The sequence below is a fragment of the Trichomycterus rosablanca genome, chromosome 13 (genome assembly GCF_030014385.1).
Source record: "Trichomycterus rosablanca isolate fTriRos1 chromosome 13, fTriRos1.hap1, whole genome shotgun sequence".
Lineage (NCBI taxonomy): Eukaryota > Metazoa > Chordata > Actinopteri > Siluriformes > Trichomycteridae > Trichomycterus > Trichomycterus rosablanca.
The window spans coordinates 5,219,856-5,245,543 of NC_086000.1; the positions used below are offsets into that span (position 1 = coordinate 5,219,856).

The 25,688-nt window shown below is 44.3% G+C and overlaps 1 protein-coding gene across 1 annotated transcript; it reads left to right on the top strand.

Moving 5' to 3' along the window:
• The first annotated feature begins 8,471 nt into the window (after positions 1–8,471).
• Positions 8,472–24,092, top strand: rin3 (Ras and Rab interactor 3). The gene is made up of 10 exons (XM_063007469.1): positions 8,472–8,632; positions 10,952–11,563; positions 12,025–12,139; positions 13,746–13,818; positions 13,906–13,997; positions 15,461–16,756; positions 18,091–18,399; positions 21,423–21,554; positions 22,472–22,635; positions 22,773–24,092. Exons 2-10 carry the CDS (start codon positions 11,021–11,023, stop codon positions 23,109–23,111), a joined length of 3,063 nt encoding a protein of 1,020 aa, XP_062863539.1. The 5' UTR covers positions 8,472–8,632; positions 10,952–11,020; the 3' UTR covers positions 23,112–24,092.
• Positions 24,093–25,688: the final 1,596 nt, after the last annotated feature.

A 25,688-nucleotide genomic window follows, 5' to 3' on the forward strand; every position in this document is an offset into this window, starting at 1 on the left:
GACCATTGAAGAACAGCATGAAAGGGGGCTAACAAAGCATGCAGAGAAACAGATGGACTACAGTCAGTAATTGTAGAACTACAAAGTGCTTCTATATGGTAAGTGGAGCTGATAAAATGGACAGTGAGTGTAGAAACGAGGAGGTGGTTTTAATGTTATGGCTGATCAGTGTATATATATTTGTAAATATATAGAAATATAGAATTTGATTTCTATGACACACTCAAAAAAGTCCCTCTTGTCTTTCCCAGCCTGCTAGTCACAAGACCAATTATGGCTGACTGGGTAAAAATGACTGATTTACAGCAATTTGAGTTACAACATAGTAACAAGAAACCACATGATGATCATTTCAAATCATTAAACATTTTTCTAATCATTACAGTTTTCTAATAACTTGTTTCAGTTGAAGACCAAGTTTCTTTCCTTGTGCTATTTGCAGTCAAAAGATAAACATTTACAAAACTAAAACAGACAAAACAAAGATGGTGCCACCACCAGCATATTTCACCTATGGTTGGTATTAGACTGATATAGTGATGTTGTGATTTTTGCCAGACATAGTGCTTGCTGTTCTGCTTAGACAAATATTTTTCCTTACGTTGCAATAGCTGATTATCTGCCCTACAGCAAACTCTGGTGGGCTATCATACATCTTTTAACATTGGAACATCAGCCTCCGTCGTTACACTCCGCCACTTTGTACCAAAGTACAAACAATCTTTGTATGTAAGATAGTTTAGTGTAAGGTGGCACGGTGGCTAGGTGGGTAGCACTGTCGCCTCACAGCAAGAAGGTCCTGGGTTTGATCCCCAGGCGGGGCGGTCCGGGTCCTTTCTGTGCAGAGTTTGCATGTTCTCCCCGTGTCTGCGTGGGTTTCCTCCGGGCGCTCCGGTTTCCTCCCACAGTCCAAAAACATGCAGTCAGGTTCATATGAGACACTGAATTGCCCTATAGGTGAATGTGTGTGATGGACTGGTGCCCGTCCAGGGTGTTACTGTGTGCCTTGTGCCCATTGAAAATCTGGGATAGGCTCCAGCAACTCGCAACCCTGATTGGATAAGCGGTTAAGAAAGTGAGCACTGGATTAGTAATCAGAAGGTTGCCGGTTCGACACCCAGGTGGCGCAGTGGGATAATTCGCTCGCACACCAGCACTGGAATTCTGAACTCCCCGAGTTCGAATCTCAGCTCTGGGCATAACTGGCAGACAAAATTGGCCATTAAAAGTCAATAGTCAATAGGAAAAGACCAGACTGAAAGTGGGTGGGGTCTTCAACGCTGTGCAAGGACCCTGGTTAGTAGTCCAAGGCGCCTGTACAGAATACAGAATACATGCAAATACTGTCCTCATGCACGAATTCACTGAAAGTATGGGCGGATAAGAAGGGGTCGTTAAGAGGTGAAAATACCCTTGTCAGACAAGACCGGAGTCTCCAGCAGCACTAATTGGCTATGCTAGAATTGGGAGAAAATGCATAAATAAAATACCAAAAAAATAAAACAGAAGGTTGCCGGTTCAAGCCCCACCACTGCCTACTGTTGTGCTCCTGATCAAGGCCCTTAACCCTCAATTGCTTAGACTGTATACTGTCACAGCTGTAAGCCGCTTTGCATAAAAGGTATCTGCTAAATGCCGAAAATGTAAGAGTAAGTCTATGGTGTAGACTAACAGGTATAGTCGTGGTCCTTCTGTTCTGCTACCAGGAGATCAGAAAGTGTATATATGAAGTGAAAAGTAGGAAAGTTACCATCTGCTACAGGTGCAGACAAGTAAAACTGGTTTCAAGAGACATAACAAAACCCGAAAACAGCTCCATGTAGTGTAAACAAGTGAGTGTTCTATATATACACCGATGAGGCATAACATTATGACTACCTTCCTAATATTGTCTTGGTCCCCCTTTTGCTGCCAAAACAGCCCTGACCCATCGAGGAATGGACTCCACTAGACCCCTGAAGGTGTGCTGTGGTATCTGGCACCAAGATGTCAGCAGCAGATCTTTTAACTCCTGTAAGTTGTGAGCTGGGGCCTCCATGGATCGAATTTGTCTGTCCAGCACGTCCCACAGATGCTCTATTGGATTGAGATCTGGGGAATTTGGAGGCTCCTCAAACCATTCCTAAAGCATTTTTGCTATGTGGCAGGGAGCATCATCCTGCTGAAAGAGGCCACAGATATCAGGGAATAGCGTTTCCATGAAAGGGTGAACATGGTCTGCAACAATGCTTAGGTAGGTGGTAGGTGTCAAAGTAACATCCACATGGATGGCAGGACCCGAGGTTTCCCAGCAGAACATTGCCCAATGTATCACGCTGCCTCCGCCGGCTTGCCTTTCACCCATAGTGCATCCTGGTGCCATGTGATCCCCAGGTAAGCGACGCACACGCACCCGGCCATCCACGTGATGTAAAAGAAAACGTGATTCATCAGACCAGGCCACCTTCTTCCACTGCTCCGTGGTCCAGTTCCGATGCTCATGTGCCCATTGTTGGTGCTTTCGGTGATGGACAGGGGTCAGTATGGGCACCCTGACTGGTCTGCGGCTATGCAGCCCCATATACAACAAGATGTGATGCTCTGTGAATTCTGACACCTTTCTATCAAAACCAGCATTAACTTCTTCAGCAGTTTGAGCTACAGTAGCTCGTCTGTTGGATTGGACCACACGGACCATCCTTCACTCCCTACATGCATCAATGAGCCTTGGCCGCCACTAACAGGTGCTGTGATGAAGAGATAGTCAGTGTTATTCACTTCACCTGTCAGTGGTCATAATGTTATGCCTTATCGGTGTACATTTGACCCCAATTTTGTGTGATGTTTGTGAATTTCTGCTGTAACACTTGCACCATCGATCAACCAGCAGAAGTCAAAATTGCAGCAGTTATGCGGAATCCCCTCTGACAATCCCACCCTACGGATGAGCCAATTACTGTCCGTATAGGTGCTCGGCCTGTTGGTAGCACAGCCAAGATGTTTCAACGTGTTTAATTTTAAATTAATTATTTTATTTTTTGTTTAGCAATGTGATATAAATTGTGCTCTTATTTGTAGAAAAATACCATCATTAATATTTTTTCTATTAAGATAAAGTTTATGTTTATTTATTTTTACTTTTAATCAATTTATACGGGGGTGTTCAAGCTTGATTATGTAAAATACCTTTTTGTTTTTGTAGATTGACACGGTATTTAAGTTTTGTTGTGTTATCATGTTATCATTTGGGGTCTAAAATTGCTGGTTTGAGGAGCAGCTGTGTTTTAAAGGGTGGAGTTTTAGCCGAGCTTGTAACAACATAAAGGGGGAGGGGGAGTTAGGTTTTGGAAAGTATGAGTGGCCCTTCTGGGTAAGTGAGTCAAACCCTCCTCCTCCTCCTTCCTTCCTCAGATCTCAGGATAATCACTGCTGAGCTGTGATACTAATACTGTTACCACAAGTTACTTCCTCCTACACTGAGGGAAAAAATGTGTGTCCGGCACATACACTGTCGAGTCACATTATTATGACCAGCAGCTAGACGGGCTCGGAGTGACTCAATAAGGTCCTGGTAAGTTGTCATGCTAACTGCAGTGCGTCCCACAGCTGCTGGAGGGTGAGTGGGGGAGAATCAATAGAGCTAACATGACCATCAAAGTGGTCCCACAGATGCTCAGTTGGGTTCAGGTCTGACCTGGAAGTCTTAGTCATGCCCAATGTCGAACATCTCTAGCCGTGTGATCCCATCCGCCCCAGGGAAGACAAATGTACCCATGACAGCTACGAGGGATGTACTGTATGTGCAGACAGCCTATCGCACACCTTATATATCCACCAAGCCAGCTCATGAAACGCTTCTTTTATGAGCTACGTGCTGCCACCGTCGAAAGTAGGAAGTGGTCATAATAATGTGACTGTGTATATAAATATAAGTGTGTGTGTGCATGTATATATACAGTGTATCATAAAAGTGAGTACACCCCTCACATTTCTGCAGATATTTAAGTATATCTTTTCATGGGACAACACTGACAAAATGACACTTTGACACAATGAAAAGTAGTCTGTGTGCAGCTTATATAACAGTGTAAATTTATTCTTCCCTCAAAATAACTCAATATACAGCCATTAATGTCTAAACCACTGGCAACAAAAGTGAGTACACCCCTTAGTGAAAGTTCCTGAAGTGTCAATATTTTGTGTGGCCACCATTATTTCCCAGAACTGCCTTAACTCTCCTGGGCATGGAGTTTACCAGAGCTTCACAGGTTGCCACTGGAATGCTTTTCCACTCCTCCATGACGACATCACGGAGCTGGCGGATATTCAAGACTTTGCGCTCCTCCACCTTCCGCTTGAGGATGCCCCAAAGATGTTCTATTGGGTTTAGGTCTGGAGACATGCTTGGCCAGTCCATCACCTTTACCCTCAGCCTCTTCAATAAAGCAGTGGTCGTCTTAGAGGTGTGTTTGGGGTCATTATCATGCTGGAACACTGCCCTGCGACCCAGTTTCCGGAGGGAGGGGATCATGCTCTGCTTCAGTATTTCACAGTACATATTGGAGTTCATGTGTCCCTCAATGAAATGTAACTCCCCAACACCTGCTGCACTCATGCAGCCCCAGACCATGGCATTCCCACCACCATGCTTGACTGTAGGCATGACACACTTATCTTTGTACTCCTCACCTGATTGCCGCCACACATGCTTGAGACCATCTGAACCAAACAAATTAATCTTGGTCTCATCAGACCATAGGACATGGTTCCAGTAATCCATGTCCTTTGTTGACATGTCTTCAGCAAACTGTTTGCGGGCTTTCTTGTGTAGAGACTTCAGAGGAGGCTTCCTTCTGGGGTGACAGCCATGCAGACCAATTTGATGTAGTGTGCGGCGTATGGTCTGAGCACTGACAGGCTGACCCCCCACCTTTTCAATCTCTGCAGCAATGCTGACAGCACTCCTGCGCCTATCTTTCAAAGACAGCAGTTGGATGTGACGCTGAGCACGTGCACTCAGCTTCTTTGGACGACCGACGCGAGGTCTGTTCTGAGTGGACCCTGCTCTTTTAAAACGCTGGATGATCTTGGCCACTGTGCTGCAGCTCAGTTTCAGGGTGTTGGCAATCTTCTTGTAGCCTTGGCCATCTTCATGTAGCGCAACAATTCGTCTTTTAAGATCCTCAGAGAGTTCTTTGCCATGAGGTGCCATGTTGGAACTTTCAGTGACCAGTATGAGAGTGTGAGAGCTGTACTACTAAATTGAACACACCTGCTCCCTATGCACACCTGAGACCTAGTAACACTAACAAATCACATGACATTTTGGAGGGAAAATGACAAGCAGTGCTCAATTTGGACATTTAGGGGTGTAGTCTCTTAGGGGTGTACTCACTTTTGTTGCCGGTGGTTTAGACATTAATGGCTGTATATCGAGTTATTTTGAGGGAAGAATAAATTTACACTGTTATATAAGCTGCACACAGACTACTTTTCATTGTGTCAAAGTGTCATTTTGTCAATGTTGTCCCATGAAAAGATATACTTAAATATCTGCAGAAATGTGAGGGGTGTACTCACTTTTGTGATACACTGTACAGGGGTTGGACAAAATAACTGAAACACCTGGTTTTAGACCACAATAATTTATTAGTATGGTGTAGGGCCTCCTTTTGCGGCCAATACAGCGTCAATTCGTCTTGGAAATGACATATACAAGTCCTGCACAGTGGTCAGAGGGCTTTTAAGCCATTCTTCTTGCAGGATAGTGGCCAGGTCACTACGTGATACTGGTGGAGGAAAACGTTTCCTGACTCGCTTCTCCAAAACACCCCAAAGTGGCTCAATAATATTTAGATCTGGTGACTGTGCAGGCCATGGGAGATGTTCAACTTCACTTTCATGTTCATCAAACCAATCTTTCACCAGTCTTGCTGTGTGTATTGGTGCATTGTCATCCTGATACACGGCACCGCCATTGGATGCACATGGTCCTCCAGAATGGTTCGGTAGTCCTTGGCAGTGACGCGCCCATCTAGCACAAGTATTGGGCCAAGGGAATGCCATGATATGGCAGCCCAAACCATCACTGATCCACCCCCATGCTTCACTCTGGGCATGCAACAGTCTGGGTGGTACGCTTCTTTGGGGCTTCTCCACACCGTAACTCTCCCGGATGTGGGGAAAACAGTAAAGGTGGACTCATCAGAGAACAATACATGTTTCACATTGTCCACAGCCCAAGATTTGCGCTCCTTGCACCATTGAAACCGACGTTTGGCATTGGCACGAGTGACCAAAGGTTTGGCTATAGCAGCCCGGCCGTGTATATTGACCCTGTGGAGCTCCCGACGGACAGTTCTGGTGGAAACAGGAGAGTTGAGGTGCACATTTAATTCTGCCGTGATTTGGGCAGCCGTGGTTTTATGTTTTTTGGATACAATCCGGGTTAACACCCGAACATCCCTTTCAGACAGCTTCCTCTTGCGTCCACAGTTAATCCTGTTGGATGTGGTTTGTCCTTCTTGGTGGTATGCTGACATTACCCTGGATACCGTGGCTCTTGATACATCACAAAGACTTGCTGTCTTGGTCACAGATGCGCCAGCAAGACGTGCACCAACAATTTGTCCTCTTTTGAACTCTGGTATGTCACCCATAATGTTGTGTGCATTGCAATATTTTGAGCAAAACTGTGCTCTTACCCTGCTAATTGAACCTTCACACTCTGCTCTTACTGGTGCAATGGGCAATTAATGAAGATTGGCCACCAGACTGGTCCAATTTAGCCATGAAACCTCCCACACTAAAATGACAGGTGTTTCAGTTATTTTGTCCAACCCCTGTATATACACACACACATACAGACGCATATATACATATACACACACACACGAGACGAAAAAACTAAATAATAATGTGATTCCAAACAAGTGATGTCAACAGGTGATTATAATCAAGCACAAAAGCAGCATCCAGGAAAGGCTGAGTCTCTGATGAGCAAAGATGATCAGAGGATTTCCAGTTTATCAACAAATGTGTGAGAAAATGATTGAAATGTTTAAAAACAATGAACCTCAAAGAAAGATTTGAAGGGATTTGCATGTTTCTCCCTCTACAGTGCATAATATCATTAAACCATTCAAGGAATCAGGAGGAATTTCAGTGCGTAAAGGCCAAGGGCTCAAGCTTAACCTGAACGCTTGTGATCTTCGATTCCTCAGACGGCACTGCATCAAGAACCGCCACTCAACAATAGCTGATATAACCACATGGGTGAGGGATTACTTTGGCAAACCTTTGTCGAGCACTACAATACAGAGTTACATGCACAAATGCCACTTAAAACTTTACTGTGCAAAAAAGAAGCCTTATGTTAACCATGTCCAGAAGTGGTGTCGACTTCTCTGGGCTTGGAGGCATCTAGGATAGACCATCACACAGTGGAAACGTGTATTGTGGTCAGATGATTCAGCATTCCAGGTCTTTTTTGGAAAAAAGTCGAAAAGGACCATCCAGACTGTTATCAGGAACAAGTCCGAAAGCCAGGGTCTGTCATGGTATTGGGCGGTGTCAGTGCCCTTCAAAGTGCAAAATTTACAAAGTGGTAAATGCTTTACTGGCCCAACTTTTTTTGGAATGTGTTGCAGGCCTAAAATGCAGGAATGGATGTTTATTAATAAGTCAAAGTAAATGTAAGAAACTCTAATTATTTGCATTTTCCATACTGTCCCAATTTGGGGTCGTGTAACTATAGCATTTTTTACTTGGTTGTCTTGGTTCTTTTTCTCATCTGACACCCAATGGAGTGTGGAGGCCACGCTTCACTAACAGGAAACATCTGTGGGTCTAGCTTAGATTTGGGACTCCAATGAAGTGATATACTTCAAAACCCTCCATGTAAGTCTTCACTACAGTCGCATTTAAGGCATATTAATTATACAGAATACTCAAAGGCAGGCGGTAATGAGCTGTTCTGCTATTCTGATCAAATCCCATCAGGTCTGAACACGCTCAGTAATGCAGCTGCCAAAGTTCAGCTGTGTCTTGTGATGAGTTGAAGCTGAAAGGGCTGGGCTGGGCTAGGCTAGGCTGAGCAAAGGCTCCGGCATTGAAACTAAACACATGTTGGGCTAAATTCCTCGTGATTCCTTCTCGTCTTCTCGTCATCTGGAGCTGTTTAGGTTCAAATACCCCAGGGGAGCCTTCCAGCTCACGAGTGTTTTTGTCTGCTTCATATAGGTACACGATTCTACACTCCTTTTAGATGTAGGTATAATGAATGTATGTGCTGTATATGTATAGGTATGTATTTGTATATGAGAATGTCTGCATACATCTGCAGCTATGTGTGGTAAAGGGCTGGCTGACCACCCTGGACAGCCCCTTCCTGAGAGCACTGCTGTTCACAGACAGGAAGTCGAAGCAGAGACTAGGACGGCAGAGAAAGAAAGACACTCATGTCTGTGAGATTTTACTCCTGAGTAAAGAGTAAAGGTAAAGGACATGAGAAGCCTCCTGCCATGGGAATGAGGGAATGAATTCTGGATGTAGCGTGAACGCAGACACAAAGAAGTGAAAGCTCTGAGAGTGTACAAGGCAGCACGATGAAGAAAACAGCTGTTGCAACTCTGGATCGTAAAGCATCAACTGGGTGAGTTTCCAAACATGCCGAGAAAAAAAAAAGAACTTCTTAACAGCCTTCTTTACCACACAGATTTAGTCTGCATCTATCGAAAATAAGCAAAACAAACAAGGGAAAAGATATAACGCTTACACTGTATCCTTGGGAGACATATTTGTTTAGTAGGACAAGGGGAAGAAAAATGATTGCATGCCAAGAATGGACTGCGAGCGGAAAGTTATAGGAATTGACGCCAGACCAGGAGCTTGTTTGACTCATTCTTGCGGGTATGACAGCCTTAGTTCGTCTGGGCTTTCTGTATACAGTGGTACCTTGAAACTCAACATCAACTGGTTCTGGGAGTGGCGTCGTGTTTAAAAGATGTTGAGTTTCAAGGTATTTTTTTTCGTAAGGATGTTTGGGAAACCTATTAATGCATTCCATGGCATCCTAGAACTGCATATATTTTAGGCTAATGTAAAATAATGGGGTTGTTTTTGGCACTTATGCACTTTAGCTTTACTTCTTTATTGTTTCCTTATGCTTCTTAATCATGGAGATGCTTGTTCTTGGAATACCGTATTCCCTAGCGATTTCAGTACCAGCGCATTCACATTAGAAGTGACAAAACCGCTTTTGCTCTGGCCGTGCACAAAGCTTAACGTGACTCATTGTACTAAAACAACAAGCGAGGAATTTCATCAGTGGAGAGAACTTATGAGCAGTAATAATTAAGAGACAGTTCAGTGTTTCTATGTCGTTCTTCTAATACATTACGTCACATTAAGCTTTTATTTAACAATGAGCGTTTTAGACTCCTTTCGAAAAGCTTCTCGAGCTGTAAGGCAAGTTTAAAAGTGAAACAGTGAGGAAAATCCAGCTAAACACAGATACAAGTTGACTCTTTTAAAGTGGATTTGACAGTTATTCCACACGCGAATGTAGATTCGTCTCATATTCGCACTTTGATGACGTTTTCCCGTACCGTTCAAGCCGAGCGCTGAGCAAAGCGGCAGTCGCACACACATTGAGTTTAAGGGAAACGGGTACAAATTTCTTGACGAAGGGCATCGAGTTTCAAAAATTCCGATTTTAGGGGACGTTGAGTTACAAGGTACCACTGAAATTTCTTTGCTAAAATTACTGTTATCAATGGATGTAGCTAAAAGAATCAAACTGAATGATTATAAGGGGTCTCAGTGCCCTTCGTCGAGAAATTTGTACCCTTAAACTCATTGTTTCCCTTAAACTCAACGTGGTCAGGTTGTTTTTTAAAATGTATTTATTTAATTTTAAATAAACAATGAACAGCCGCTTTGTTTAGTGCTTGGCTTGATCGGTGCAGTGATACATCATCAAAGTGAATAACCGTCAGGTTCACTCTGAAAGCGTCCACATTTATCTGTGTTTAGCTGGATTTTCCTCCTGTTTCACTTTTGAACTTGTGTTACACCTCGAGTTGCTGAGAAAATGTAAGAATCAGCCTTTCCAAAAGAGTCTAATCGTAAAAAAAGCTTAATGTGAATGTATTATTACTGCTCAAGTTCTCTCCACTAATGAAGTTACTCGCTCGTTGTTTTAGTACAATAAGTCACGTTAAGCTTTGTGCACCGTCACACTCCATAGGAAATAACAACACAGCCGGCGCAAAAGTGGTCATGTAAATGCGCACTTACTGAAAGCGCTCAGGTGGTGCAGCTTGATAATCCGCTAGCACACCAGTACAGAGATTCTGAACTCCTCGACTCTGCTACCGGTTGGCTGGGCGCCCTCTAGCAGACAAAATTGGCCTCCAGTCTGCTAGGGTGGAAAATGATTTAACAGAGGGGTGAAGCTGTGTAAGAATCCTGGTTGCCCCAGGTGGCGCAGTGGGATATTCCGCTATCACACCAGCCCTGAGATTCTGAACTCCTCGGTTCGAAACTCGGCGTTGCCACTGGTCGGCTGGGCGCCATCTAGCGGGCATAATTGGCATGCGTGCCTGCAGCAGACACGGTTCTGCTAGTGCGGGATGACCGGACTATGTGGGTGGGGTCTTCAAACGCTGTGTAAGGACCCTGATTGGCAGAAAGAGAGGCGCTTGTGCAGAATGCGCGCGGGTCAGAGGAGGCGTGAGCAGCAATATACCCTCCTTGAATTCCTTGAAACTCAACGTCTTTTAAACTCAACGTCACTCCCAGAACCAATTGCTGTCCAGTTTCAAGGTACCAATGTAATTATAAGGGGTGTCTACATACTCTTTGCTATACACTGTATATAGAATATAGCTTTTAGGCTTTGTAGGGTGTTGGTGCCATGTTTTTACTTTTGATATATATTTAATACATCTAATACTTCTGTCTCTTACAGGTTGGCCTTTAAACTCTTCTAGACCTCCAAACCAAAGATCCACTCTGATCTCCTTAATCATTATGAATCATGATGTCCTCAGCTACTGCCACAGCACCCGCAGCCATCCCCAAACCCTCAAACGTTTCTCCCCCACGTTCCAGCTGTCCTTCCTCACCACCTCTACTGGTCGACATTTCGGTAGCCTCAACGTCCCCAAATCTCCCTAGCTCACCTCCTTATTCTACTAGAAAAACCCCAAGTTCTCCACCACCACCTTTAATCTCCAAACCTTCTGTCTCTTCTCTCCAGAGGCCTATATCTCCACATGTACCAAAACCCATCTGCCCACCTCTCCCGGCACAACAGCCATCAGCAATCCCTAAAATGTCATCTACAGCCATGAGCTCTCCCAGAGCCCCTCCGAGACCCTCATCACCACCTCTTCCCAGACCCCCACCACCACAAATTGTAAAACCTCCCATCCTACCGGCCCCAGCTGACCAAACCCAGAAACCTGTCAATCCTGACATAAGCATCTTGGAGAAGTTGATCAAGACTTGCCCAGTGTGGCTGCAACTGGGAATCATGGGAGAAAGAGCCAAGTCGATACTCAGCAGTGAGTCGCCTGGGGTAAGGTGTAGTTGAGTTTTCTTTGGGTACCTATTTTCAAAAAACATGCAGAATATAAACTCATGACTCGAAATTTCTTTGGGGCGAGTTGTGAATGGGTAAATGCACTTTGTAGTTCTACAATTACTGACCGTAGTCCATCTGTTTCTCTATATACTTTGGTAGCCCCCTTTCATGCTGTTCTTCAATGGTCAGGACCACCACCATGTCAGTGTCACTGCAGTGCTGAGAATGATCCACCACCTAAATAATACCTGCTCTGTAGTGGTCCTGGGAGAGTCCTGACCTTCAGCATGAAAGGGGGCTAACAAAGCATGCAGAGAAACAGACTACAATCAGTAATTGTAGAACTTTAAAGTGTTTCTATATGGTAAGTGGAGATGATAAAATGGACAGTGAGTGTAGAAACAAGGAGGTGGTTTTAATGTTATGTGTTTTTAACTGCTTCATCATGTACACAGATCTTCTTAGTGAGAAGAGAAATCGGCCAGAAGTTGATGGTGATGTCAGTTCGCCTCCCAGACCAGCAGGGGGAACCACAGGTCCAGGAGTGGCATGTGAAAGAGGAAGGGTCCTGTAAGTTTGTGGAATTTAAGACAACTTCTCTTTCTACTAATAAAGGATACATGTGCAGTCAACAAAGCAAACAAACTTGCATCTAACATAAACTAGCGGTGGGCTGTGATGGAGGGGAGTTGACCACCGGTTTCCTGTCCCAAGCCCTGATGTTAACAGTGTTTGACTTCCTGACCCCTCCCCCGCGTATATGTGTATGTTCTGTTTTGGGCAGGAGGTAGAGACGGGGCTTTTTTTCTATCCTGCTAGCTTGCTAGTCTAGGACAAAAGTATTGGGACACCCCTTCTAAATTTTGAATTCATGTGTTTCAGTCACAACAGCTGCTAATAGGTGTAATAAATCAGTTCCAGCATGACTGTGACCATGTTCACAAAGCAAGCTCTATACAGACAATCCAGTCACCTGTACAGAGCCCTGACCTCAGACTTACTGAACAGCTTTGGAATGAACTGGAACAGCAGTTGAAGCTTTCTTGATCAACATCAGCACCCAGCCATATAAACACTTTTTTAAGTGAATGAGCACAAATTCCCACATACTTCAAAGTTTTGTGAGATGCCTTCTTAGAAGAATGGCACTTGTTTGAAGTGGAATGTCCAACAAGCTCTTGATCGGGTGTCTTAATACTTTAATCCATCCATTCATCCATCCATCCATCCATATATCCATCCATCCATCCATGTCTGGTCAATAACTACATATGGATGGCAGCGTCCTGTGACCACTGACGAAGGTCTAGATGACCATCTCAAACAGCAGCAATAGATGAGCGATCGTCTCTGACTTTACATCTACAAGGTGGACCAACTAGGTAGGAGTGTCTAATAGAGTGGACAGTGCGTGGACACACAGTAGTGATCCACTCATACCAGAACAACACACACTAACACACCACCACCATGTCAGTGTCACTGCAGTGGAATGTCCAGCAAGCTCTTGATCAGGTGTCTTAATACTTTTATTCATCCATCCATCCATCCATCGTTTACAAGTGATGAAAAACTTGATCTGGCCAATTACTGCATATGAATGTGAAGCCTGGGCATTCTATCCATCCATCCATCCATCCATCCATCCATCCTTCCATCCATCCATCCATCCATCCATCTATCAATTCAGCCATCCATTACAACATTCCATAATTTTGGGGAACTTAGGACATCAATTGCTGTCATTTAAAAGAACAATTGATGTACAATTGATGAAAACCTTGGTCTGGTCAAAAACTACATATGGATATGAAGCCTGGGCATTGAAAAAAGGAAGAAAAAAGAAATGCATTCAAACTTGAGAACAAGTGCATTATAAAACTGCTAAAATCTCATAGAGGAAGATGATGACCACTGAGTCGGTGTACTAGATGGCCAGAACAAAAAAAGGAGCTATGAACCACAGGAGAATAAGCTGGATTGACATCACCACAACATGACAACACAAGAAAGAGGGCTTTGGAGAAAGCTGTGTTATTATTGTGTCCACTTTGTTTCCTTTTTCTTTTGATATTAGTGAGTGTTACATTTATACTGAAAGTTGGACAGTTGCTGCTTCTGAGAAATCCCAGACATTTGTAACCATAAACATGATAATCTCTATTTTCTCCCACAGTGCAGTATCTTGATGGGTCTGTCCTGGTCTTCGACAACATCTTCAAACTTGTGGCTTTCTACTGTGTTAGCAGGTAAGCTATGCTTCCAGTTTAGTATATCCATATGGCTTCTATATATATTTTTTACTTTTAAAGTACATTAATTCTTTCTGTATTTAGGGACATCCTGCCCTTTACCCTGAAGCTTCCTCTGTCCATTGTCAGGACGTCTAAATATGAAGACATGGAGGTGATCTCCACGCTAGGTTTAGGTAAGATTCTATTTTCTCCTGACTTATGAACACTAATGTTATTTATTACATTTTATTTGAGGTTGAGGTGTTGGTAAAGTAGTATATTGTATGTTTAACTGTACACTGACTAGGCATAACATTATGACCACTGACAGGTGAAGTGAATAACACTGATTATTTCTTCATCACGGCACCTGTTAGTGGGTGGGATATATTAGACAGCAAGCGAACATTTTATCCTCAAAGTTGGATGAGCGTGAGGATTTGAGTGAGTTTGACAAGGGCCAAATTGTGATGGCTAGATGACTGGGTCAGAGCATGTCCAAAACTGCAGCTTTTGTGGGGTGTTCCCGGTCTGCAGTGGTAAAAAAAAAAAAAAAAATGGTCCAAGGAAGGAACAGTGGTAAACCGGCGACAGGGTCATGGGTGGCCAAAGCTCATTGGTGCATGTGGGGAGTGAAAGCTGGCCCGTGTGGTCCAATCCAACAGACGAGCTACTGTAGTTAATGCTGGTTCTGATTGAAAGGTGCCAGAATACACAGAGCATCACGGTTTGTTGCGTATGGGGCTGCATAGCCACTGACCAGTCAGGGTGCCCATGCTGACCCCCGTCCCCCGCCGAAAACACCAACAATGGGCATGTGAGCATCGGAACTGGACAGCAGAGCAATGGAAGAAGGTGGCCTGGTCTGATAAATCACATTTTCTTTTACATCACGTGGATGGCCGGGTGTGTGTGCGTCACTTATCTGGGGAACACATGGCACCAGGATGCACTATGGGAAGAAAGCAAGCCGGAGGAGGCAGTGTGATGCTTTGGGGAATGTTCTGCTGGGAAACCTTGAGTCCTGTCATCCATGTGGATGTTACTTTGACACCTACCACCTACCTGTTGCACTGTTGCAGACCATGTTCACCCTTTCATGGAAACGCTATTCCCTGATATCTGTGGCCTCTTTCAGCAGGATAATGCTCCCTGCCACAAAGCAAAAATGCTTCAGGAACGGTTTGAGGAGCACAAGAACGAGTTTGAGGTGTTGACTTGGCCTCCAAATTCCCCAGATCTCAATTCAATCGAGCATCTGTGAGACGTGCTGGACAAACAAGTCTGATCCATGGAGGCCACACCTCACAACTTAGAGGAGTAAAAGGATCTGCTGCTGACATCTTGGTGCCAGATACCACAGCACACCTTCAGGGGTCTAGTAGAGTCCAACTTTTAATGGTGGTATAAATATTTCCTATTGAAACTGAGAAGGTGTTCTGCTTTATTGTGAAACTGTGACAACTGGTCAGTTGCTAAGAAATATTGTATGTGGATGTGGTGAATCTATGACTTCCTCCTTAGGAAGCCACTTCATGTAGCAATACTGTTTTCTGCTCTGTATTTAAATAACGCAGTTAGACTTGCATAGTAAGTACAGACAATGACAAATGCATATGCCTGGTAACCTGACTTGGAATTGTTGCTTTTTCGATAGAGTTTTGGAGCTCAACACTGAATAATAATAATCAAGATGACGGGGAACAACCTGCAGACCACAGCAGTAACAAGCATCTCTGGTACATCAATCCCACCTTCATCGAGGAATACTATAACAGTCTGCCTACCACCACTTCAACTCCCATTCTCAGGTCACAGAGCCTAAACGTGCCCGTTCAGGCTCCGCCCAAATACAAGCGGCCCCCGCCGCTGCCTCCGCGTCCGCAGATCGTTTCTGAAGACGTGCTGGTGCAAGTTTCTGACAAGGAGGAAAAAGAGGAGCTTACGTCAGACGAGTCTTCACTTCTCTTACTGAGCTTCGCTCCCCCTGTGCCGAAGAAAGAGGAAGGAAGCCGACGTGTTTACGCAGAGAGAGAGACTACACTGGAGGCAGTGACGGTCAAGCCAGAAGTTGTACATCCGTGTCTAAACAAACCAGCAAAGAATGCGAGTGGTGGACCTTCACACAGAATTCCCCCGGTTCCTTTACGTCGCAGGATATCAGATAACCAACCGTCCAGAGGAGAAATCAAGCTGGAATCTTCTAAGCAATTGATTTGTGTTGATCCTGTGGAAACTCTCTTTCTTGATGACACTAGCATGGCACAGTTGGAGAGACCAGTAAATCCACAGGAACATCAGAAGTCACCACCCGAAGAGGGTCTAACAGATCGGCCTAAGACACCAAACGGGATACCGATTGCAAGTACATCTCCAGCTGGCATGAAGAAGCCTGGTGTTCCAGTGCCACCCCCTAGGAGGAAACGTTTCACTCAGAATACCAGCAAAGCCTCTGGAGCTTCCCAAAAACTTGGATTTACTGTCCAGCAAGTCAATGCAGACAACCCCAAAGTTTTGGACGTCTCATTATTTGCCCCTGAAGGAGGTGTTCCCCAGGTCGACCATGACTCCTACTCCACAAGTAGCACAGAGGAAGAGGCTGACGCTATCTCCAAGAGTGCTGCTGTAAAAAGGACATCCACCATCATGCTAGATCGTGCTAAGCAACGCCTCTCCATAATGAACTTCTCCACGGTCTTTACGAACTTCATGAGCGCTGACTGCAAGCTACAGAGGAAAATCGTGGAGCTGGCTAGAGACGGGAGCACTTACTTCGGTAACCTGGTGAAGGACTATCGTGGTTATACGCTGGATGCGATGAAGAGGCACTCCTCCAGTACAGAGATGCTTCAGGAGATTAGACAAATGATGACACAGCTCAAGAGCTACCTGATCCAGAGCACAGAGCTACAGAATCTACAGGAACCTGCCACCTACTCTGAGGAGAAGCTGGGTAAATATACTGCAAAGTTTCATTACTAAATGCATTAGCGTACTTGGCTTTAGGGACACTTTAGGCTAGAGTCCGAGTCAATTCACGAGTCTTTAGGCTAGAGTCCGAGTCAAGTCACGAGTCTTTAGACTAGAGTCAGAGTCAAGTCACAAGTCTTTGGGCTAGAGTCCGAGTCAAGTCATGAGTCTTTAGGCTTGTTTCCGAGTCAAGTCACAAGTCTTTAGGCTTGTTTCCGAGTCAAGTCACGAGTGTTTAGGCTTGTTTCCGAGTCAAGTCATGAGTCTTTAGGCTTGTTTCCGAGTCAAGTCACGAGTCTTTAGGCTTGTTTCCGAGTCAAGTCACAAGTCTTTAGGCTAGAGTTCGAGTCAAGTCACGAGTCTTTAGGCTAGAGTCCGAGTCAAGTCACAAGTCTAGTTGGTACCCAGTTGGTCCACCTTGTAGATGTAAAGTGAGAGACGATCGCTCATCTATTGCTGCTGTTCGAGTTGGTCATCTTCTAGACCTTCATCAGTGGTCACACTGATGCCCACTGTGTCCTGTTGGGCAGCAGTGACAGTGAGCTGTTGTGTTTTATCCACTCATACCAGCACAACACACACCAACACACCACCACCATGTCAGTGTCATTGCAATGCTGAGAATGATCCACCACCTAAATAATACCTGCTCTGTGGTGGTTCTGTGGGGGTCCTGATCATTGAAGAACAGCATGATAGTGGGCTAACAAAGCCTGCAGAGAAACAGATGGATGACAGTCAGTAATTGTAGAACTACTAGGTGCTTCTATATGGTCAGTGGAGCTGATAACATGGACAGTGAGTGTAGAAACGAGGGGGTGGTACCTGACCACAATCTGTAGTGCCATAGCAAGGGGGCTAAATGTATGATCATTAGTGATTAAGTAAAATATAGACTGGCAATACAATAATATTTATAAACCCCCTCAAGACTAGTACAACTAATGAATTCTAGTGTATGCAGTGGCTTGTTTAGTTGAGGAAACTATAGTATCATTAGGTTAGATGTTCATGAGGGTGATTCATTTTCCACCTCAGGATATTGCACCTTTGCAAAATGAGTTCCTCTCAGTTGTGGCCACAATGAACTTTAGACCATAAAACAGCATTGTGAAGAATGAGTCTACTATAGTAGTTTTTAATTTCTGCTGTGGTCATTACAAAAAAAATTCCATCAGGCTTAGCAATACGTTTTAAAATATGATAATTGTAATGGTTTTCCTTACACACACGTGCACACCAACATTTTTAAACTCTAAATTGACTCCCTCCAGTTCTAATATACTGTATTTATTCATGTATGTCTTTCCTTCCCAGAGATAATCGTCGAAGCTGCGATTTGTAAGAGCGTCCTGAAGCCTCTAAGAGAGCCCGTATACAACGTGCTGAAGGACATCCACTCCCGGGCAGGCACGATGAAGAGGCTCAAAGAGAACCAGCAGACAGTGTTGGGCACCACCACGACGGATTTGGGCGTAACCACCTGTGTCCCTGACTCGCATGTCATGGATAAGATTCAAGTGAAGTTGGGAAGCCTTCATCAGGAATACTCACCTCAGAAGAAGATCGACCTGCTTCTTAAGACTTGCAAGATAATCTATGAATCCATGTCTGTGGGCTGTCCAGGTAAGACCTTTCCTATGTCTCAATCTACACGATAAGAGCAGAAGTATGTGGACACCCCTTAAATTGGTTGAATTGGAATCAAAAGGTGGCACAGCGGAATATTCCGCTAGCGCACCAGTGCCGAGATTCTGAACTCCTCGGTTCCGCCGTTGCCACCGGTCGGCTGGGCGCCATTTAGCAGGCATAATTGGCAGTGCCTGCAGCAGACACGTCTCTGCTAGGGCGGGATGACCGGACTTTGTGGGTGAGGTCTTTAAACGCTGTGTACGGACCCTGAATAACAGATAGAGAGGCACCTGTGCAGAGTGCACAGGGTATATGCAAAAAGGGTTCCGCTAAGGGCTGTGCGTGGGTTGGAGGAGGTGTGAGCAGCAATATACCCACCTCGACTGCAATTGGGGATCCCCCATCAGCGGAAGACAAATTGACTACACTGAATTGGGAGAAAAATACAGAAAAGCTAGGCATTCTGCACACCAGAGCTGGCATTTCGAACTCGTCGGTTCAAATCTCCGGCAGGTTGGGCACCTACATGAACGACGAGTGGTTGTTGTTCAAGGGCAGGGTGCCAGAGGGGACCTTATAACTGATGCGACAACGACCTCTGCTGGCTGATTGATGGCGCCTGCACAGAGACGAGGGATGATGTGGATCAGGGTGTGTCTGTCCGTACACACACACTCGCCTCATGCAGGTGAAAAAATGCAGTCGGGTACGGCACACGTGTCAAAGGGGGCGTGTGTCAGTCACGACTCTCCTTAACCATGGTGGAGTCTTTCGTAAAATGCCAACACACAATGCTTAGGCTGCACTTAGCGTAAGACCATAGTTTGACCTTGCTGTTGAATAAAATCTGTCGATCTGCTTATGATTCATTTATATTCATTAATGTATTTGATGAAATTGAATTTTTACCATTTTTAATGTTGGCTATGGTGGGTTTGCCAAGATTTTGGTACCCTAAAAAAACCTCCTAAAGCAAATGTCTATGAGGCCTACTATAAATTAATGCAATCTAAGCAGTTTAATACTTGTTTAAGCATTATAGGGCTGTAAAATCCACCACTCCTGTCTGTTTAATATTTAATACTCAATTGAACAACAGAATTGGCTCATAAATGCCCGTGCTGTGCGTTCCCTATCATTTGTCCAAATATACACTATTTAAATAACCTATCAGTGTTATATTAGGATTTATATATGCCCAGTTTAATCATTCATTCATTCATTCAGCCATGTGTCTGCCTTGTGCCTGGTTTTTACCAATATAGGCTCCAGATCACACTAAGTACCCCCCACTGATCTCAGAACAGCCTCAGAGTTGGACATATTTGAGCTTCTTTGAGCGTCTGGCCTATGTCGACATGATTGCATCATGTAACTGCTGCTGTTTTGCCAGCTGAACGTTCATCCGTTAAATCTTGTTCTCTGTTGGATTCGGTCCTGGTGATCAGGACGAGCCGTTATAAGATGGGTAAATCGTGGCCAAAAAATGGATCCACAATGTGGACTACTGTTGTTTTAACTCATCTGGCTTGACTTTTGACCCACCAAGACAAAGTGTCTGTGTGAAAACCAAGTGATATCTCTACATCAGGGGTGCCCATACTTTTGGTTGGCCTCATCATTCTTCAAAAATGCTTTGTAGCTTTTTTAAATGCGCTTCAGTTGCCTACATTGATATTCAGCATTACAGGGCAAGCATGGGTCCAGTGTCATAAACACTGGGCAGGGCGCGTCAAACCATCGCAAAGCATCACACGCTCATTTATCCTTTCACTCACACATACAGGTGCAATTTAGAGCAGCTACTACACCTACTGGCACGTTTTCAAACCCGGAGAAAAGCCACCCAGACCTGTAATAAACTGCATTTCTCAAGATGTCCACTAGGTGGAGGTGCCGCAAATTAAAGAAAAAGTGGCATTTCATGTCGATCACTTTGACCTGTTAGAATGCGGCGCGATCGACTGGTAGATCGCGATCGACGTATTGGGCAGCCCTGCTCTACATAGACATTTAACATCATCCTACACTCCCAAGAAGAATTCATGGATGCCTTAAAATGCTGCCTACTAAGGTGCCTTAATATTAAGTGATAATCTGACTGAATAATGAGGGAGCGTCCGATGCTACCTGCAATTCCAGAATTCAGTGTGGCACAGCTTTTCTCATAAAAAATGACAAATCTGGTGGTTCTTATTTATTTTAAATGTGTATAAAGGTGCACAAGTGTCATTTATTTGCAAATTCGGGCTTGTAGTGACAATGTAACGTTTGGTGTTTTCGCTACACTCATTCAGTCTATTTTCCCACCACTTTATCCACTTTATCTGGGTCATGTTGCATCTGATTAATTGGGCGAAAGGCAGGAAACACCTCGGACAGGTCGAAGTCCATCACACGGCAAACACAAACACAGTCATGCTTCCTCTCCACCAATGCCGATCCGCGCTCTGATTGAGGAGAACGAAGCTAACCCATGCTCCCTCTGACACGTAGGCAGCAGCTGTATGCATTTTGTCAACGAGTGCAATGCGGATCAGCACTGTGTACAGAGAGACACACCCTGACACCACTCTTTTTCCGTCTCTGTGCAGGCCAATCGTCGTTCATGTGGCTGCTCAGCCCAACCGGCAGGCAGAGCTGATATTCGATACAATGTATTCGAGATCCCGGGCCTTTCTGTGCCACTGTGCCTATATTAAAATGATGGTTATCTGAAATGTTTCATTGTCTGCTGTTCAAAATTATAACTGATACAGGATTTAGTTTTCTGCTATTGTTAAACTGACATGTGCTTTGATCATTTTTTTGGCAGATGTGTATAATCTGTATAATCAGTAACCTAATCTTCACTTTAAAAATAATGAACTACTTACTTGCCCTGTGGTTTCGCTAGCTTCCCCTTTTTACATTTTAAATGAGATAAATGATTTCACTATGGTAAACCTTTGTGAGCAGGTTCAGTTTTTGTGATCATATGCATAAGGTGTAATGTTCTACATGTTGGGTTTGTGTAGGAAAGGCTCATGGTGCAGACGACTTCCTGCCTGTGTTGATGTACGTGATGGCTCGATGCAACATGACTGCACTGCTGCTGGACGTCGAGTATATGATGGAACTCATGGATCCTGTACTTCAGCTGGGAGAAGGTAAAGAACGCGCTGATAATACACCCATTATACAGTACTCTGATCAGCCATAACATTAAAACTACTTGTTTCTATACTCACTGTCCATTTTATCAGCTCCATTTATTATATAGAAGCACTTTGTAGTTCTACAATTACTGACTGTAGTCCATCTGTTTCTCTACATGCTTTGTTTCTTGCTGTTTTTTAATGGTCAGGACCCCCACAGGACCACTACAGAGTAGGTATTATTTGGGTGGTGGATGATTCTCAGCTCTGCAGTGACACTGACATGGTGGTGGTGTGTTAGTGTGTGTTGTGCTGGTGTGAGTGAATCAGACACAGCAGTGCTGCTGGAGTTTTTAAACACCTCACTGACACTGCTGGACTGAGAATAATACACCAACCAAAAATATTCAGCCAACAGCGCCCCGTGGGCAGCATCCTGTGACCACTGATGAAGGTCTAGAAGATGACCGACTCAAACAGCAGCAATAGATGAGCGATCGTCTCTGACTTTACATCTACAAGATGGACCAACTAGGTAGGAGTGTCTAATAGAGTGGACAGTGAGTGGACATGGTATTTAAAAACTCCAGCAGCGCTGCTGTGTCTGATCCACTCATACCAGCACAACACACACTAACACACCACCACCATGTCAGTGTCACTGCAGTGCTGAGAATGATCTACCACCTAAATAATACCTACTCTAGTTGTCCTGTGGGGGTCCTGATCATTGAACAGCAGCATGAAAGGGGGCTAACAAAGCATGCAGAGAAACAGATGGACTACAGTCAGTAATTGTATAACTACAAAGTGCTTCTATATGGTAAGTGGAGCTGATAAAATGGACAGTAAGTGTAGAAACAAGGAGGTGGTTTTAATGTTATGGCTGATCAGTGTATGACTCCAAATTCACTGTATCAAATTTCTAGGCTCGTATTATCTCACCACCACGTACGGAGCTCTGGAGCACATCAAAAACTACAACAAGCAGGCAGCAACCAAGCAGCTGAGTCTGGAAATCCAGGATTCTATTCATCGATGGGAGCGGCGTCGCACTCTCAATAAGGAATGCGCCTCCAACTCTTCCGTTCAGGTACGATACATGTTCACATCTAGCAGTATCAGTTACAGTGCCAGTGCTCAGTTTGTCCAACGTCTTTGCATAGCTGGAATGTCTGTCTATAACTAAGCATCGTATTCGCATTTAACTTTCAGTCTTTTATCATACAGGATTTCATCAGTGTATCATTCCTGGAGGCCTGTTCCAACACCAAGACCTTGGGTGTGCACCCCAACACGACGTCCTGGGAGCTGAGCGTCCAGTGTGCCGAGAAGTTTGAAGTGGCAGACCCTGCTTCCTACTGTCTGAGTGTCCTAGTGGACGGTACCTACCGAGCCCTGACCCCCGAGGAGCTGCCGCTCGTTATCAAATCCGAGCTGCACAACGGCGAGCCGCGCAAAGAATATTACTTTGTGTACCGCCACGGACTCTGGCCGGAGGAGAAGCCCGGGGAGGGAATGCAACAAAGCCCTGAAGATACACCCGCCCTGGAGGACAGTTTAATTTGAAAGAGCATCATACAAAAAGCTGTTGGGACAGAAAACATTACATAATGCTGCACAGTTTTAGGATCCCTGGGGGTCTGGGTTGGAACTTTGGTCACCGTCTGTAAGGATGTTGGAATGTTCTTCTCGTGTCTGCGGCTACAGACCTCCCTGAAATATAAAGCTGTACTGGCTACCCATGTTCCCCCATGTGTGAGAGTAAATGGGCAAGTTTGTGGTGCCCTGCAATGATTGGAACCCTATCCAGGATGTATTTGATGTATTCTATATGGCCATAAGTATGTGGACACCTTATCACGAGCCTCAAAGCCATTGATGTTATTATGGAGTCCACCCCCACTACTAAACATTAGTGAGGTCAGGTACAGATGTTGGATGAAAGCCTGGGTTAAGGTTAGAGCTTTCTGGAACTTCAGGACACTGAAGTTAATCCACGCCAAACTTGTCACACCATGTCTCACATTTGACCACTTTTGTTTTTATTTAACACCAATTTAATGATGCATATTATATTTATATGTAAAAAATAACAGAATGATAGAGTGCAGTACCGACTGCCTCTTTTCACCTGCACGAGGCGAGTTCATATGCGGATCAGCCTTGTACATGGAGAGCCACACCCTGATCAGCATTATTCGCCATCAATCAGCCAGCAGAGGTCATAATTGCACCAGTTATGAAAAACCCTGGTCTGGCTTGTCCCACCCTGTGAACAACAGCCAATCGTTGTTCATGTAGCCGCCCAGCCCAGCCGGATGGCAGAGCTGAGATTCGATACGATGTATTCAAAATCCCAGCTCTGGTACGCTAGCGTATTTTACCTCTGCGCCACCCGAGTGGCCTGAGGTTACTGTCTTGTTAAAGCATCCACATTCAGCTGCTCATAGCATGTCTTTCGGGCCACATGAGATGAGCTTGAGTCTAGAGGACTCTTAGGCATGCAGTTTAAGGCTGCATTTTTGATGCAGTGGTGGACTGTGATAAGTGACAACTGTTTTCTGAAGTACTTCTGAGCACATGTGGCTTCATTTATCACAGTAGCATGACAGTTTTTCATGCAATGCTGTCTTAGAGCTCAAAGGCCATGCACATTCAACAGTGTCCTGAGATTTCTCCAGATTCCCTGCATCTTTTCACAATATTATGAACAGTAGATGGTGAATCTTGCATTGAGAATTGTTCTTTTTAAATGGATTGGCAATTCTTTTCTGAAGCTTGGCACTAACTGGTGAGCAAGAACCCATCTTTGCTTGGAGGATCCTCCTTTTACAACCAATCAGGATTCCCTTACCTGTTACACCTGAATGTTGTGGACGACTGTACGAGTGTGTTGCAGGCACACAAGGCAATGAATTTTATATTAGCCTATTTTTGTTGACACTTATAAACACACAATATGTGTACATTCGAATATGATATATGCACAGTTAGTACAAAAATGACAAAAACAAAAGTGGCTGATAAAGATACTTGAATGTATTAAAATGCAACCTATTTTTGCTTTTATGCTTTTCTTTCATACAGCAGTGATATACACTGATTAGGCATAACATTATGACCACCTTCCTACTATCATGTTGGTCCTCGTTTTGCTGCCCCATATGCAACAAAGTGAGATGCACTGTGTATTCTGACACCTTTCTATAAGAACCAGCATTAACTACAGTTGCTCATCTGTTGGATCGGACCTCACGTGCATCAATGAGCCTTGACTGCCCATGAACCTGTCGCCGGTTTACCACTTTTGATAGATACTGACCACTGCAGAGTGGGAACACCCTACAAGAGCTGCAGTTTTGGAGATGCTCTGACCCAGTCGTCTAGCCATCACAATCCTTATGGTTGTCCATTTTTCTGCTTCTAACACATCGACTTTGAGGATAAAATGTTCACTTGCTGCCTAATATATCCCACCTACTGAAAGGTGCCGTGATGAAGAGATAATCAGTGCTATTCACTTCACCCATCAGTAGTCATAATGTTATGCCTGATACCTGTACCTACACAGTTTAATTATAAAAGACAGTGACACCTGCATTCCACAACCAAATGACTAACATTAATGTTCAAGCTGTGACTCCGGACAATGATTGTACGTTTGAGGACCTGCTAGTTGTTGCTAGTTGTTCATAACGTCCATGTAGACATAACATAAGCTCATGTTGCTTTTGTTATGTCTGTCACATCGCTACACACCAGAGCAATATTCTACTAACAATGCATTTTGGAATTGGCTTGTCTGAATAAGCAGTATTCTTTCAATTCATTCCAATACACCAGCTTGTTACTTTAGATATTTTAAGATATTAGAAATGATGAACAAAGGCTTTATTAGAATTCCTACCGTGACAGACCTGGACAGAGACCAGGACCTAACTTAGTGTATTAAATATTGTATATTGAACGCTTTTGAGACGTCATCTATTAAGGAGCCTTTTCAAAAATGTATTTAACCGTACTCTTAACTCTTATCTGGGAGGGATTTTGGAGTCTTTGGCGGTCAGGCAACTTATATTGGATGAGAAAGCCTGGCTAACAATCATTGCTTTAATTCTTCCCAATGGTGTTTATTGTATACGG

Excerpts from the sequence above, each read along its gene's own strand:
- rin3 (XM_063007469.1), top strand. The coding sequence starts at position 11,021 with ATGATGTCCTCAGCTACTGCCACAGCACCCGCAGCCATCCCCAAACCC. Across the intron at positions 16,757-18,090 it reads CTACTCTGAGGAGAAGCTGG|AGATAATCGTCGAAGCTGCG; the intron begins GTAAATATACTG and ends TTTCCTTCCCAG. Across the intron at positions 21,555-22,471 it reads TGTACTTCAGCTGGGAGAAG|GCTCGTATTATCTCACCACC; the intron begins GTAAAGAACGCG and ends TCAAATTTCTAG.